The sequence below is a fragment of the Balaenoptera borealis genome, assembly GCF_965194805.1.
Source record: "Balaenoptera borealis genome assembly, chromosome: 1".
In the NCBI taxonomy this organism is placed as follows: Eukaryota; Metazoa; Chordata; class Mammalia; order Artiodactyla; family Balaenopteridae; genus Balaenoptera; species Balaenoptera borealis.
The window spans coordinates 49963605-49977386 of NC_138860.1; the positions used below are offsets into that span (position 1 = coordinate 49963605).

General features: G+C 37.5%; 1 protein-coding gene across 10 annotated transcripts in view; it reads left to right on the plus strand.

Annotated features, from left to right (window-relative positions):
• The window catches only part of STX6 (syntaxin 6), a 74915-nt gene that overhangs the window by 10042 nt on the left and 51091 nt on the right, over window positions 1–13782 (plus strand). For all 10 annotated transcript variants that reach the window (XM_082396009.1, XM_082396011.1, XM_082396012.1 and 7 more), the window contains 2 exons: window positions 6091–6260; window positions 7987–8081. In XM_082396009.1, coding sequence (XP_082252135.1) covers window positions 6091–6260; window positions 7987–8081 — 265 coding nt within the window. The remainder of the gene's footprint in view (window positions 1–6090; window positions 6261–7986; window positions 8082–13782) is intronic.

Sequence of the window (13782 nt, forward strand, 5' to 3'; positions counted from 1 at the left end):
GAACTAAGATCCCACATGCCACACATGGCGTGGCAAAAAAAGAAAAAAAACAAAACTGGATTGGTTAGTCCTGCCAGTGTCAACTCTTTATTTATAAGGAATGGAAGAATCTGGTTTTGAAAGCTTAGATGAAGGCTTTATTTTTGCCTGAAAGATACATTCTTCAAAGATGTGGGCTGTGTTTTCGTTTCTGACAGTTGCTTACTGGGGAAGCAGCTCTGTGTTCCAGGTGGCCCCGTGGGCACCGGCATGGCTTGCAGTGAAGGACCTCCATTCTGGTGGCCATGAGGAGTTCATATCCATGAGGGTATGATGGGTCCCGTCGTTTTCATGGGCCGTTTGGTGCACAGCAAGGGAAAGAGGCTCATCTGTAGTGTTTCCAACGCTGTGACTCTTGTGACTCACGAAACGTGTAAGACAAAACTGACTTTGGACGCATCTGCAACAGATATAGGAGCAGAACATCTGCTTGACTGTTGTAGGAGATAGCCCATCTCTCTCCTTCAATGGACTGAAAGATTTCTCTGGGTCAGGAGCTAAACCTGTAATTCCTAGGAAAGCAATTAGCAAGTTTTTGGTGAAATGGTGTCAGACAGGATACCCAAAGCTGTCAGTGAGCAGATTTATTATTTACCAAGAAGATTGCTAAACTGAAGGGCTCCAAAAATTCAAGGTATTCATGGCCCCTCATAGAAAGCTGTGGGTGTCAGACTTTAATCACTCCCATTACGCACTTGGAAGAAAAACCTGAGAAGAGCTGCACCTAACTCTACAGGAAACAGAGGCAATGTCTCGTGATTTTGACCTTTCTGGAGAGCACAGATGAAAGTGGATCGCTGTTGACTAAGGAGTCGGCAGCTGCAGCGCTGCCCACGGGGTGCAGCGTGCTCACGGGGGCTCACTGTGTGGTGAGCAGACGATGCTGGACATGCCTGTGTGGGAAGTGCCTCACTAGCCAATTCATGCAGAAGCAACTCCCTTACCTTTCCTGAGAAAGTAGGTGAAGAAAATCCGACCAGCTCTTCTCCGTTGAAACCCTCACAAATATCAAACAGCTGTCGTGGTTATGTACTCCTCTGTCCTGTTCATCCATTTACTTGGAATGACAGGTGATTCTAAATATTTAGCCCCAGATATTTACAAATAGTTCTGAATTGAGCAGGTTTTCTCACTAGGTAGGGTCTTGTGCATTATTACATGTGTCTTGTATTTCTTGAAACTATTCAGAAATTCTAAGTTCTTTGGGATATCCTGGTTACCATTAATATTTGGCTTAGAAATAGGTTTTGTTTGTGACACACGTTTTCTCTCCATTCATGCCTTCTTTTTTTCAGAGTAATACTACGCTGAATTGATACTGGAAGAAGAAAAATTGGGAGATGTTTTAAACTTCGAGGGACCCCGTTAGTTGCTTTTAAGATAGGATTCCTTGACACACTGCATGTTCTGGCTTTTCAAGATCTGAACCATTGCTAACAGTTCCACCTTTGTGATCCCTTAACACGTGTCTTAGAAATGTAAACTAAGACTACTTTGACTTTCTTATGTCTCTGCTACTACAGGAAAACTAAAAATGAAACCTCTTTTAAAAATAAGAGATTGAGAGTGGAATAAGCCAGGTCACTGGCCAGGCCTGTTGGGTTTTGAATGTCATCCTGGGATTGCTTTGCAGCATTTTTCTAACTCCTGCCATTTCTTTCATTTCTTCTTTAGGACATGCACAAGTTCTTGCATGCTTAAGGACTCGATTTCACTCTGTGCTGCTAGAATTGAATCTACCCACCTGCCCTTCCTCCCCCTCAAATCTGAAAGTGTGGCCCTTGGATCCCAAGGGGGTCTCAAGAGCCTTTCATAGAAGAGCCCCTCAGCTTAAACTGCTTTCCATGATGCTACTCAGATGTTATTTGCTTTTTTTCATCGTGTTGACAATAACACTGATGGTGCAAACTGCTGGTGCCTTAGCCTAAATCAAGGCAGTGGCATCAAACTGTACTGGTAGTCATTGTATTCCTCCCTCACAGTGAAAAAGAAAAATGAGAATCATATCATTCCTTCAAGAATGTTCTTCATGAAACAGTAAAAAAAAAAAAAAAAAAAAAAAAAATTAATCAAATCTTGAGTCCCAAGAACACCTTTCCTCATTTTTCTAAAAGTTATAATTTACGTAGAATAAAATTGACCCTTTTTAGTGTATACTTCCGTGAAATTTGACAAATGCATATAGTCAGTAACGACCACCTCCACAAATAAGTTGCAGGACAGATCCATCACCCCTAAAAGTTTCTGTGTCCCCCTTCCCCCATGCCCAGCACCTGGCAACTACTGATCTGTTTTCTGTCCCTATAGTTGTGCCTTCTCCAGAATGTTACAGAAATGGAATCATACAATGTGTGGCCTTCTGAGTCTTAACTTCTCACATTTTGCATAATGCATTTGAGATTTGTCCATATTGTTGCATGTATTTGTGGTTTGTTTCTTTTTATTGCTGAGTAGTATTCCATTGTTCAGATGTACCACAGTTTGTCCATTCCTTAGTTGAAGGACATTCGGGTTGTTTTCAATTTTTGGCTGTTACGACTAAAGCTACTATAAGAATTTGCAGGTTGTTGTATGAACCTGTGTGTTTTTGTATCACCTTGAAGTGGGCTTGTTGGGTCATAATGGTAAGTGTGTGTTTTGTATGTTTTTTTTGTTTTTGTTTTTTATAAATTTATTTATTTTATTTTTGGCTGCGTTGGGTCTTCGTTGCTGCGCGCGGGCCTTCTCTAGTTGCTGCGGGCGGGGGCTACTCTTTGTTGCGGTGCATGGGCTTCTCATTGCGGTGGCTTCTCTTGTTGTGGAGCACAGGCTCTAGGTGCGCGGGCTTCCGTAGTTGTGGCTCACGGGCTCTAGAGCGCAGGCTCAGTAGTTGTGGCGCACAGGCTTAGTTGCTCCGTGGCATGTGGGGTCTTCCCGGACCAGGGCTCAAACCTGTGTCCCCTGCACTGGCAGGAGGATTCTTAACCACTGCGCCACCAGGGAAGTCCCTGTATGTTTAATTTTAAGAAACAGCCACACTGTTTTCCAAAGTAGCTGTACAGTTTTGCATTTCCACCGGTAATGAATGAGAGTTCCAGTTACTCCACCACCTGGTCAGCACTTGGCATTGTCGTTGTGTGAAGCCATTCTAAGTTTGTAGTGGTATCTCATTGTGGATTTACTTTGCGTTTTTCTGATGACTAATGATATTAGGCATCTTTTCATGTGCTTAGTTGTCATTTGTATGTCATCTCTGGTGAAGTGACTGTTCAGATCTTTTGTCCATTTTTAAATTGAGTTTTCTTAAGTTTTGAGTTTTTTTTAAAAAAATATATTGTAGATACAAGTCATTAATCAGACATGTAATGCACAAATGTTTTCTCCCAGCCTTAGTACACATTTTAATACTCTGTGTCACAAAATGAGAGAGTGCATGAAACTCTTTTGCTGTATTGTGAGCTAAGATGGTGACTCCAGGGAAAGCACTTCTGTGATCCAGCTGTGAGCTGAAATAGCTCGTTTTTTCCTCCACAGAATCTCATTTTTTTCTTCAAAGAATGACTCGCAAACTGGTTATTGAGACTTGCATATGTTCACAAGTCTCAAAATTATCTTAAAAAAACTTGACATTTTCTCAGAAATGAATGAGGTGAACCTGTCACTTCTCGGAAAACAACTGACAGTATTTTTGTGGATGATGAAATTAGAGCCTTTTTTTTAAAAAATAGAATTTTGGAAAGCTCGTATCAACTGCTATCATCTTACAGATTCCCAGTAGTTAAGTTTTTCTGATGGAATTGGTGGTGATATTATTATATGATTTTGGATATTGTATAATGAAATGAGTCAGCGTTTGGAAGATCTTTGATGCTCAGTAAACTAATACTTTACAAATGACCAGTACGTGATGCTGTAAAATCATATGTGGGTAAAACATCCATTCACAATACAGAATGGAGCAGTGGGTTGTAATGTATGAGAACACACAACGTCTTTGGTACAGTTTCAGCTTCCAAGTTGCAGCTAACCTTTAAGAAACTGCCACTTGTCGAGTTTTCGTATTGTGTCAAGAAAGAATATCCACAATTATCTGAAAAGACTGTTAAAATACTCCTCCCTTTTCCAACTACCTATCTGTATGAGGCTGGATTTCCACCATATGCTTCAACCAAAACGCATGTCAACAGACTGAATGTAGAAGCAGATGTGAGAATCCACCTGTCTACTGTTAAACCAGATATTAAAGAGAATTGCAAAAATGTGAATCAGTGCCACTGTTCTTACTAAATATTGTTGTTTTTGAAATTTTTGGCAAAAACATTAACATATCGTAATTTCATCATTATGTTTGATTAATTGGTAAATATTTTTAAATATCTGTTTGAATTTCTAGTACAGTAAGTGGCAATAACTAAAGAGTCCACATCAATCTGAGTTCTTTGGAGTCTTCAATAATTTTGAAAAGTGCAAAAGAGCCCTGAGACCAAAAAAGTTTATGGATCACTGCTTAAGAGTTTAATTCCGGCATCCTAGTTGTCTCCTCGTTTGGAGAATGTGATATGCCCTAGCCTGGGGCTTCTAGTTCTCAAAAAGGAATTCGAATTTCCTTTACAGAACTGATAATTTTCATATTCTTTAGAATGAGATATCATTTTAGATGCCTTTTAAACTCTGTCTTCTGTTGTCATAGAGGAAATGCAACACTTACAGATAAACCAAGTACTTCATATTATGGCAAAATGTATACCTCTTTCTTTACCAAATCAGCCAGAAACCTCAATAAAGAGTAAAAATAGCAGATTGACATCTCAGTTACTTAGTCCTTCCTCTTTTTGTCTCAAATAGAGTTTCTCTTTAGCACTAAAAGCATACGACTGATGTGAGAGGAAAAATGAGGGGACTTGCCTAACCCATGAACTGGTTATGAACATAACCTTGGTAGATTCATTGTTGGCCGCGTAGCTCAGTGATTTATTCAGCCGGGCCCAACGGCTGTATTCTCTATTTAACATTCAGCTTTTTAGCTCTCATTTAGTATTCACAGTCCAAGATACTGTAAGACACCTTTCTTCATTTTGTTAGTGCTGTCTCCTGTGGTACTTGAAATGTCAGAGAGAATAGGATGCATGCAATTTCTGTTTTAAAGCCATAGATAATGAACACACTGATTGAACACCCAGAAGAATTGGTTAAGAAATCATAGAAGGATCAAAACAGATCTCTTAGTTTAGGAGCATGAAGATTGTAATCTTTATACACAAGGAGACCATGATTATAAAATGAGTCCTTTTTGGCTTTTATGTGTGGTAGTGTTAGATTATAATATTTAAATGGTGGCTATTGGCCCAATGGCAGGGGCAGGGGAGGAGTTTTAAAGACCCCGTGACTGTATCTAATCTAAAAGCAAAATAGGCCATAGCTCTTAATGGCCTAGTCTCACTCCCTAAACATGAAGCACACTAATCTGCTGTACAGAGTTGCTTAATCCAGGAAAGTAGATACATTTAAAGCTAATAATGTTTAGGAATCGTCTAATGAGATGTTGGATTTTAAAATGTCTCAGATTAAAATACTTGCCTTCTAAAAGACTAGCTGTGTAAGAGTAACCCTTCCTTCTACCCTTTTTTACCCCCCTTCCACACGAACCTCCCCAAGAAAAGGAAAGTTGTTTTAGAACCTTTTCTTCTGAATATAAATTACTTCACTCCAACTGGCAACATGTGTGAATGTTAACGGCCCTTTAGTTAATTTATATTATAGCTTCTTAGACTACTTTTAAGTACAGTCCGTTAGAAAAATTAAATTTTGTCCTTCACAAACAAACTTGGTAATTATAGCTGCTTAAGTAGTGGCTGTTTTATTTTGAAATCAGCTGAGAACATAATACTCAGACTATTAAAGTTTTGAACTTTGATATTTGTCCATGAAGAGCCTTCTGTAACGACTTAAAAACACTTTGGGGAATGGTGGTTGCTGAGGATGGTGTCTGATCGTAAAGGTTCACCTAAGTCTTGTAAGTTGTTCGTGGAACATACTGTCTCATATCTCTCCTTTCCCTTCACCTGAGTACAGAGAGGTACAGAAAGCAGTCAACACTGCACAGGGATTGTTTCAGAGATGGACAGAGCTCCTCCAGGACCCATCCACAGCCACGAGGGAAGAAATCGACTGGACCACCAACGAGCTGAGAAACAACCTCCGGAGCATAGAGTGGGATCTAGAGGACCTTGACGAAACCATCAATATCCTTTTCTGCGGTGTCTGTGCCACGTGAGGCAAGCAGACAAATGGACAAGTTTCATCCAGATGTCTCAAGTACATAGATTAGATATTGCCTTTTATCGTTGATTGATGTTGCCCTTATTCGTACCATGACACACTTAAAATCGTTGACCAGTAATCTAAGGTGGAATAGTCAAATCCTGCAACATGAAGGTGGCATAGTGCAGTGATTTGGAGCTTGGACCCTGGAGTCAGACTGGGTGTTCAAGTCCTGGCTCCGCCAGTTACTAACTGTAACTTTGGGCACATTGCTCTTCAGTAGAACGTTAGGATAGCAGTTGTACCTAGCTCATAGGGTTGTTGAAAGTTTATGAGGTAAAGAGCTTAGAATGGTGTCTGACACACAGTGAACTTCTATGAAAGTGTTAACCATCATTATTTCAGAGAGGTGTATACAGACTAGTGTTATACATTGGTAATTGGAAATCAAAAGAAGATCCTTCTCTAGACTTTTTCCTGTTCAATGCCAGTGTCCATTAGAGAGGCGTCTTGTACCATGAAACTGCATTTACTAAAGCAGATCTATTATGCTAAGTCATGCTATCGATGTTTTATTAAATAAGTCCACTGATCTGACTGATGAACCAGAGAATGGTAAAAGCTGGATTATATGGCCTTTCTTTTAACTGGAAAAATCCTATTTAATCAGAACTTTAGATTGAAGATATGCCATTTGCATGTTTTGAGTTCTGTTTTGTTTTTTTCTAAGTGTGGTAAAACATAAAGGAAACTAGCTTTTGTCAGGATCACTCTGCAGTCAGCACACAGGTTCACATGCAGTTGATGTGTGGAGTGTATAATTTCTATTAATCATAGTGACCCCAGGGCATCTTTTAAATTATTAAAAGACAAATGTGTTCTCTAAAACTAGTGGAACAAAATGTGTGAGGGAGTGGGATCAAAAGCACAGTTGCAGGGAGATATGTCTTCCCTCAAGGTAGGAGGGAAGAGAAAAAGATTAGGGGAGATAGAGAAATTGTGAGATAAAGAGAACAAAAGTTTTAATAGATATCCGTCATTCAGCAATAGTTATTGAGTGTGCTATGTGCTGGACATTTCGTTAGTTACTGAGATTGGATTGATAAGCAAAACTGTACCAACCCTTGTAGAATTTACCGTGGGAGTATAGAGGGACTTGGGGGTGGGAGAAACAGACATTAGTCAAATATTGGCACAAGTGTATACTTGCAGATGATAAGATAAGTGCAGAGAGCCATGTGAGTGACACGGGACAGCAGAACCAAGCTGGGGGTGAGGAGAGCAGGAAAGCTTCACAGAAGAGCCTCGATCTCTAGGTTAAGAAGCAGAGTTTGCTTCTTGACAGAAGTGGAATGAGTTGGAATGGCAAATGAAAACAGCTTGCTGTTTCCCAGGACAAAAGCTGTCCTGGGAAAGGTGATCTGGAGTCAAAAAAGTGCTGGCAGGCATCTGGAAGAGCCCAGCTCAGCTGTGGTCAGACACCCATGGGTTTGCAGTGAACCTAGGCAGGTCATCTCTGCCTCGGGGCACAAGGATCCTCATCTAGCTGTGGGCAGAGAAAGTTTGAGAATGATTAGTGTCAAGTTGACTATGTGTTCAGAAACGCTGGGCCAGATTTTATTGCTGTGAGAGATTCTGTGGTTTCACATGATGTTGGTTGTTAGGTTTTCGATGATGAAATTGCTTTACCTTGACTTTTTGACCCACGCATAGTCGAAGCAAATCCTAGGAAATTCAACCTCGATGCAACCGAACTGAGTATAAGAAAAGCTTTCATCACAAGTACTCGGCAAGTCGTCAGGGTAAGGGATGTGATCTTACTGTGTTATTTGTGCAAGAAATAGTCAGACTTCTCCGAACTCTTTCCTTTAATTTAAACTAATAGGTCAACTCTGAAACCCCTTTTTAATATGAATTAAATGCCAGTTTTCTACATATTTCTCTAATTGAAAAGAAATCTGTTTTTAGTATCGGTCAGGCTTTTTTCTCAGAGCAAAAATGAGAGCGTAGACTGCTGGCTTTGGGAAGGTTACTGTAATCTTCCTGTCCATACCTCTCATTCCTCCAAACCAGTTATCTTTTTTCCTCTTTATTTCTTAGTATACTGTATTTCTAGACAAAAAGAAGAACTGCTATTGTAGAAACCATTTGCTTTCCTGATTGATTGGTAATCACTTTGCATTGTGAAGGGTACTCTTACTGGGTTTGGATGGCGGCCTCTTCCACCATCTGAATTGCTTCTGGAACTCTTGCAACCCATTTACTGACATTTCCATATACAACTGCTTGACAGCCTTTCGGGAGTTATCCAGAGCAAGCAAGCATCTATCAGCGTGTAAAAAAATCAATCCAAGGGAACAAATCTTTAGTCTCAAATTACTTAGATAATAACCTATTGTTAAAAAAGCCTAAGAGAAAATAGCATTTAAATGAAATCTTGTATCGTTAAGATATGTTTGTATTTTGAAACTATATGGCTAAGCCAGTTGATTAGCATAACTAGATGTAGGAGAACCACCTGTCTTTAACATATGTACTAGAAAGCAGCTTCCTTGAATAAAAAGACTTGGGATCATACCAGTGCTAACATATGGCTTTTTAAGAGTCATCTTAGGCGGGAACCTTGGTGTGTGCTTGCCAAAGACTCCATGTCATGTGATTTCCTTTTGAAATTATTTCAGATGGTAGGTTATCACTGCACTTTAAATATTCTTGTTCCTATACTCATTAGTTGCCTTTCTGTATCCACGTACCTAAATTGTTTAGAAATAAACCCACATTGTAATGGGGGCAGTAACCTTTTTAGACCTAGGTGCCCCATCTATACAATGAACATTTGGATTAGACACTCCTAGTCTGTAGCCAGTTCAGAGGCTATTCTGATAAGGAAGCCCTGTTGTTAGGTGATGTATTTTTTTGGTAAGGTAAATAATTTCCCAATTACTTATTTTATGAATGTAGTGTGTGCTTTTTTAATTTTTTGTGATAGATTTTTCTGAAAATGACTTCTGTAGATGTTAGTATTTAAATGGTGCCTTGCAGTGAAGCGTATGTTCTTGACTTTAATCATTATATTTGTTTTTCTGCAAGGTAGTACTTGTAAATTCTGCAAATTGAAATTCAGAGGTCAACATAGTAAGTGAGTTAAGTGAGTTGGTATAATTGGAAGTATAATCCAAAGTTCGTTTTATAGTAATTGAAAAGCTTTTTAAAGTACGTTCTTTGAAAGAAGTATTCTAAATCAAGCCCATACTTCATAATGTTGCAGTCCTTTTATAGTTGAGATCTAAACTGTACTCAACTGTGTGACCCAACTGAATGTTTTAGAGTTTTTAATCATTCTTCTAATTTATTACTCCTTTTTGGAAGCTGTTACTATTTGTCGGTGATGGGTTAATAGTACCTAACTGAGTTTTTGCTCATCTGGGTTTACTAAATTCTAATTGAGGTTTTGTGGAAGAGAAGTGGTAATTGATGCTAACTTGATTTAAAAAAAAAAAAAAAAAAGGCATTGTGTTGATTCAGTATTATTGCATTCAGCTGAACAGTATTTGTATCCAGAACTCTCTGGGTTCCACTTGGAGGACATTGATAGTGTGGGATCAGAGAGTTAGCAGTTTTGGGAAATGAAACACAAGACCAAGCTCAGATTAGGAATTTGTACATCACAAGTTTATGTAAGCTCCTCTGTTACCATTATCAGTGGTTTTTCATTTAGTTGCTTAAAGGAATACCTTTTGATCCACAGTGTATGCCAATTGTGCTTTCTCCTTCTTAGGGCATTATACATTTTTTGTTGCTGTTCTACCTGAAGAACTAAAATCTTGTGTTTGTTCTCAATTAACGTCCACTGTTTTTGCTTTTTAATAAGTCATTTTTGTTTATCTTCTCAATGTCCACTGTTTTTGTTTTTTAATAAGTCATTTTTGTCTAAAAAGTCTTGTATATGTTTTTCCAAATGTCTTTTAAGTTTGTGCAGTTTTTATTAAGTTTTGCTGGCAGTTTTTACTAAAGAAAGCAAAACATTCTTGTTTTTGTTTATATAACCTTGGTATTTTTGAGGTCATTTTTACGTTTGTGGAGTCGCCTGTACATCAGAGTTTTCGCTTGTGAGGTGTTCGTGTTATGGAAATTTATTGCAGAAGTGATGTTGGGTTAATTTAGTAGTGAAAGGTTTTGCAGTGAACGGCAGAACAGAGAGAGAGGTGAGGAGACCTGAGTTCTAGGCTCAGCTGAGGCCTTAATAAATTTTCAGAGTGGCAAGTCATTTAGCCTCTCTGGATCTCAGTTTTATTTATCAATTAAATGATCCTCACTAACATTCTCCAACTTTGTTTAAACTTTCAAACGCAGTCAGAACTATAGCACCACCTCCCCAAAATCCAGCCTCTTCAAACCCAAGAATTGTTTGTAGTCAGTTATAAGTCAAGATAGAAATGGCTTTGGTTAATCAAAAAGGGTGAGTCATACTCTGTGGTTACAAATGACACTGGGATGTGAGTCCTCTGAGTGGGAAGCACTGGGATTTATAGTGTGCCGTTCACTCAGCTTGGAAGATGGCATAAAATGGGAACAGGAGCATAAACAGCCAGGACTGTTGTTGTTCTTTTGGCAGGTGAACCGTTTTTTATCGGTACTAACTGCTGACTTGACTGCTTGTTCTAAACTTCTTGTATTAGAAATAAGATGCAGAAATTCCCTGGCGGTCCAGTGGTTAGGACTCCACGCTGTCACTGCCAAGGGCCCGGGTTCGATCCCTGGTCAGGGAACTACCCACAAGCTGCGCAGCGTGGCCAAAACAACAACAAATAACTGTTTTTTAAAAATTTTTTTTAAAAAGATGAATAATTATGTTTTTGGCATGACAGGTTGTTAAAAAATGCTCAAAACTGTTTAGTGACATAGTTTAAAATTCCATATCCTAATAAGAAGGTAATCTGTGGTATGGTATCTGGCAACTTTTACACTACATAAAAGAAGTGCCATCCTGAAAGTGAAAGCCATAGCTCTTTACCATCTGCCATGGCCCCAAACAGGATGTGCACCACACAGCTGTTGAGTTCACTGACCATCAGAGCTAACATACACCCACACACACATATTTTATTAAACAGAAAATTTTAAAACTGGAACTTTAAACCGTGTATTTCATTAAAGTAATGCGTGCTCATTTTAAAGAAAATTAGAAAAATTTTACAAGAGGAAAAAATAGAAAAAGAAACCTAAACTCAAAATAAGAAACATAAACACAAAACTTTGTTGTGTTTTTTACATAGTTGTGATCATACTGTTATGCAGTCATAAGCATTTTTTATTTTAATTTTTAAAATTAAAAGTAATTCATACTATTTTTAAAATGCAGATAATTTTGATTAAGAAAGGTGAAATGCTCCTCCATTCTGTAATTCCACTCCCTAAAAAAAAAATCACAATTTTAAGTATTTTTTCTAGCCATTTTATAGACATTGAAGTACATTTTTAAAAGAAATGACATTAGTCTGTAATTTTTTTCTGTGAAAAAATATTGTGGACATAGTCTTATATCAATACAGATATATCTAGACCAGTGCTGTCCAACAGAAATACTAAAATGCAAGCTATCTTTAATTTTCTAGTAGTCATATTTTAAAAGTAAAAAGAAACAGGTGAACTTAATGTATTTTTTAACTTAGTATATCCAGAAGATTATTATTTAAATATATCAATACAAAAGTAATAGAGATTTTTTGTTAAATTTTTAAAACTTTTTTTTACTAAAACTTCTAAGTCTGGCATATATTTTACGCTTAAGGATATCTCAATTCAGAAGTGAACTTTTCATTGGGGATACTTCATCTGCATTTAGAGTTTATAATACAGTTGAAAAGGTTGATTTGCATACCCAGTATTTTCCAGACATGTGAAAGTTTTCCAGTAATTGAATTTAAATCTAAATTAATTAAAATGAAATAAAATTAAAAATTTAATTCCTCAGCTGCACTGACTCCATTTCATGATCTCAATAAGTAACCATAATTGGCTAATAGCTATTGGATAGAGTAGATTTAGATTATCCTTTTTAATGGTTGCATACTTTATCAATCCCCACAATGACCCTATAAAATATTATACAGAAGAAACAGGCACTTAGAAAAATTGAGTAATTTGCGCAACTTTGCATAGTTACTAAAAAGCATAACTAAGCTTGAACCCAGGTCTTTGACATGAAAGACTATGCTCTTAACCTCTTCTCTCACCTGGTTCTATTATGATCTGTTTGATCACTGACCCTATTGGTAGATATTAGGTGGTTGTTAATTTTTGGCAATTGCAAACCATACTTCAGGAACCATCTTTGTGAGCATATCCTGAATATTTAAGTACTAAAAAGTTCAATGAAAATGCACATTTAAAACATTCGTTAATATTTTCAAAGTATCCTGCAAAGAGACCTTATCAATGATATTTCTAAAAGCAGAGTGCAGATTCCGTGTTCCTTAATACCTATATCAACACTAAGTAGTGTTCATCTTTTTCATCTTTCCCAATCTAACTGGGAAAAATCTCTCTTAACTTGCACTTCTTTGATTATTAATGGGTTAGTGCACCTTCTCATGTTTGATCATTTGTGTTTTTCTGTGAATTGTCTGTTCACCGAACTCTCTTCCTAAGTGTAATGTCTAGTACATGATATTACATTGTGTATAGGTTTACTATAAGTTACTATTCTCTTGTTTGGATATGATGCTTATTTCTACTTTTCTTTCATATTGTAAATAACACTGCAGTGTACATCTTTGCATATCTATTTCAGTATATATTTTCTATCATTTCCTTAAAATAAATGCTATTAGAATTACTGGGTCAAGGCAGTGGATATTTGTTACAAATATCAAAGCTCTTAATACAGAATGCCAAATTTATTTTCAAAGGGTTGGTCCAGTTTACCTTTCAGCCATTGTTCAAGAGCAGTAGTTTTTGTTTTTTTTTTAACATTTTTATTAAGTTATAATAGTACAGAAAAGTGCATGCACCCCAATTATACAGCTTGAAGAGTTTATAAACTGATCACAACCATGGAAGCAGACCCAGAAGCATTCCAGAGCATCCCCAGCACCCCCCAGAAACCCCCCTTGTGTGCTTTTACAGTCATTACTGCCCCCCTCACTGTCCTGCCTTCTAATAGCAAAAACGCATTCTACAGACAGTGTTCAGAGTTCAACTGGAACTTCAAAGTCACTTTTTCCATACATGTGTGCTGATATTTTTATTATGCAAGTAATGTTCATTATTTTTTAAAAGGCTACTGTAAAATGTATTAAATGCATTTTAAAAAAGCATATATTATCCCACCAGTGAACAATTCAGATATTTGCTTTGTGTAGTTATTAAGATATATTAAATAAATGGGATTGTACTATTCATATTGTTTGACTGAATATCAGAATGTCATCTTAAACTCCAATTAAATTGATAATTAGAAAAGGAATCCTGCAGTCCAGGAGATAATAGCATAATGGTCTC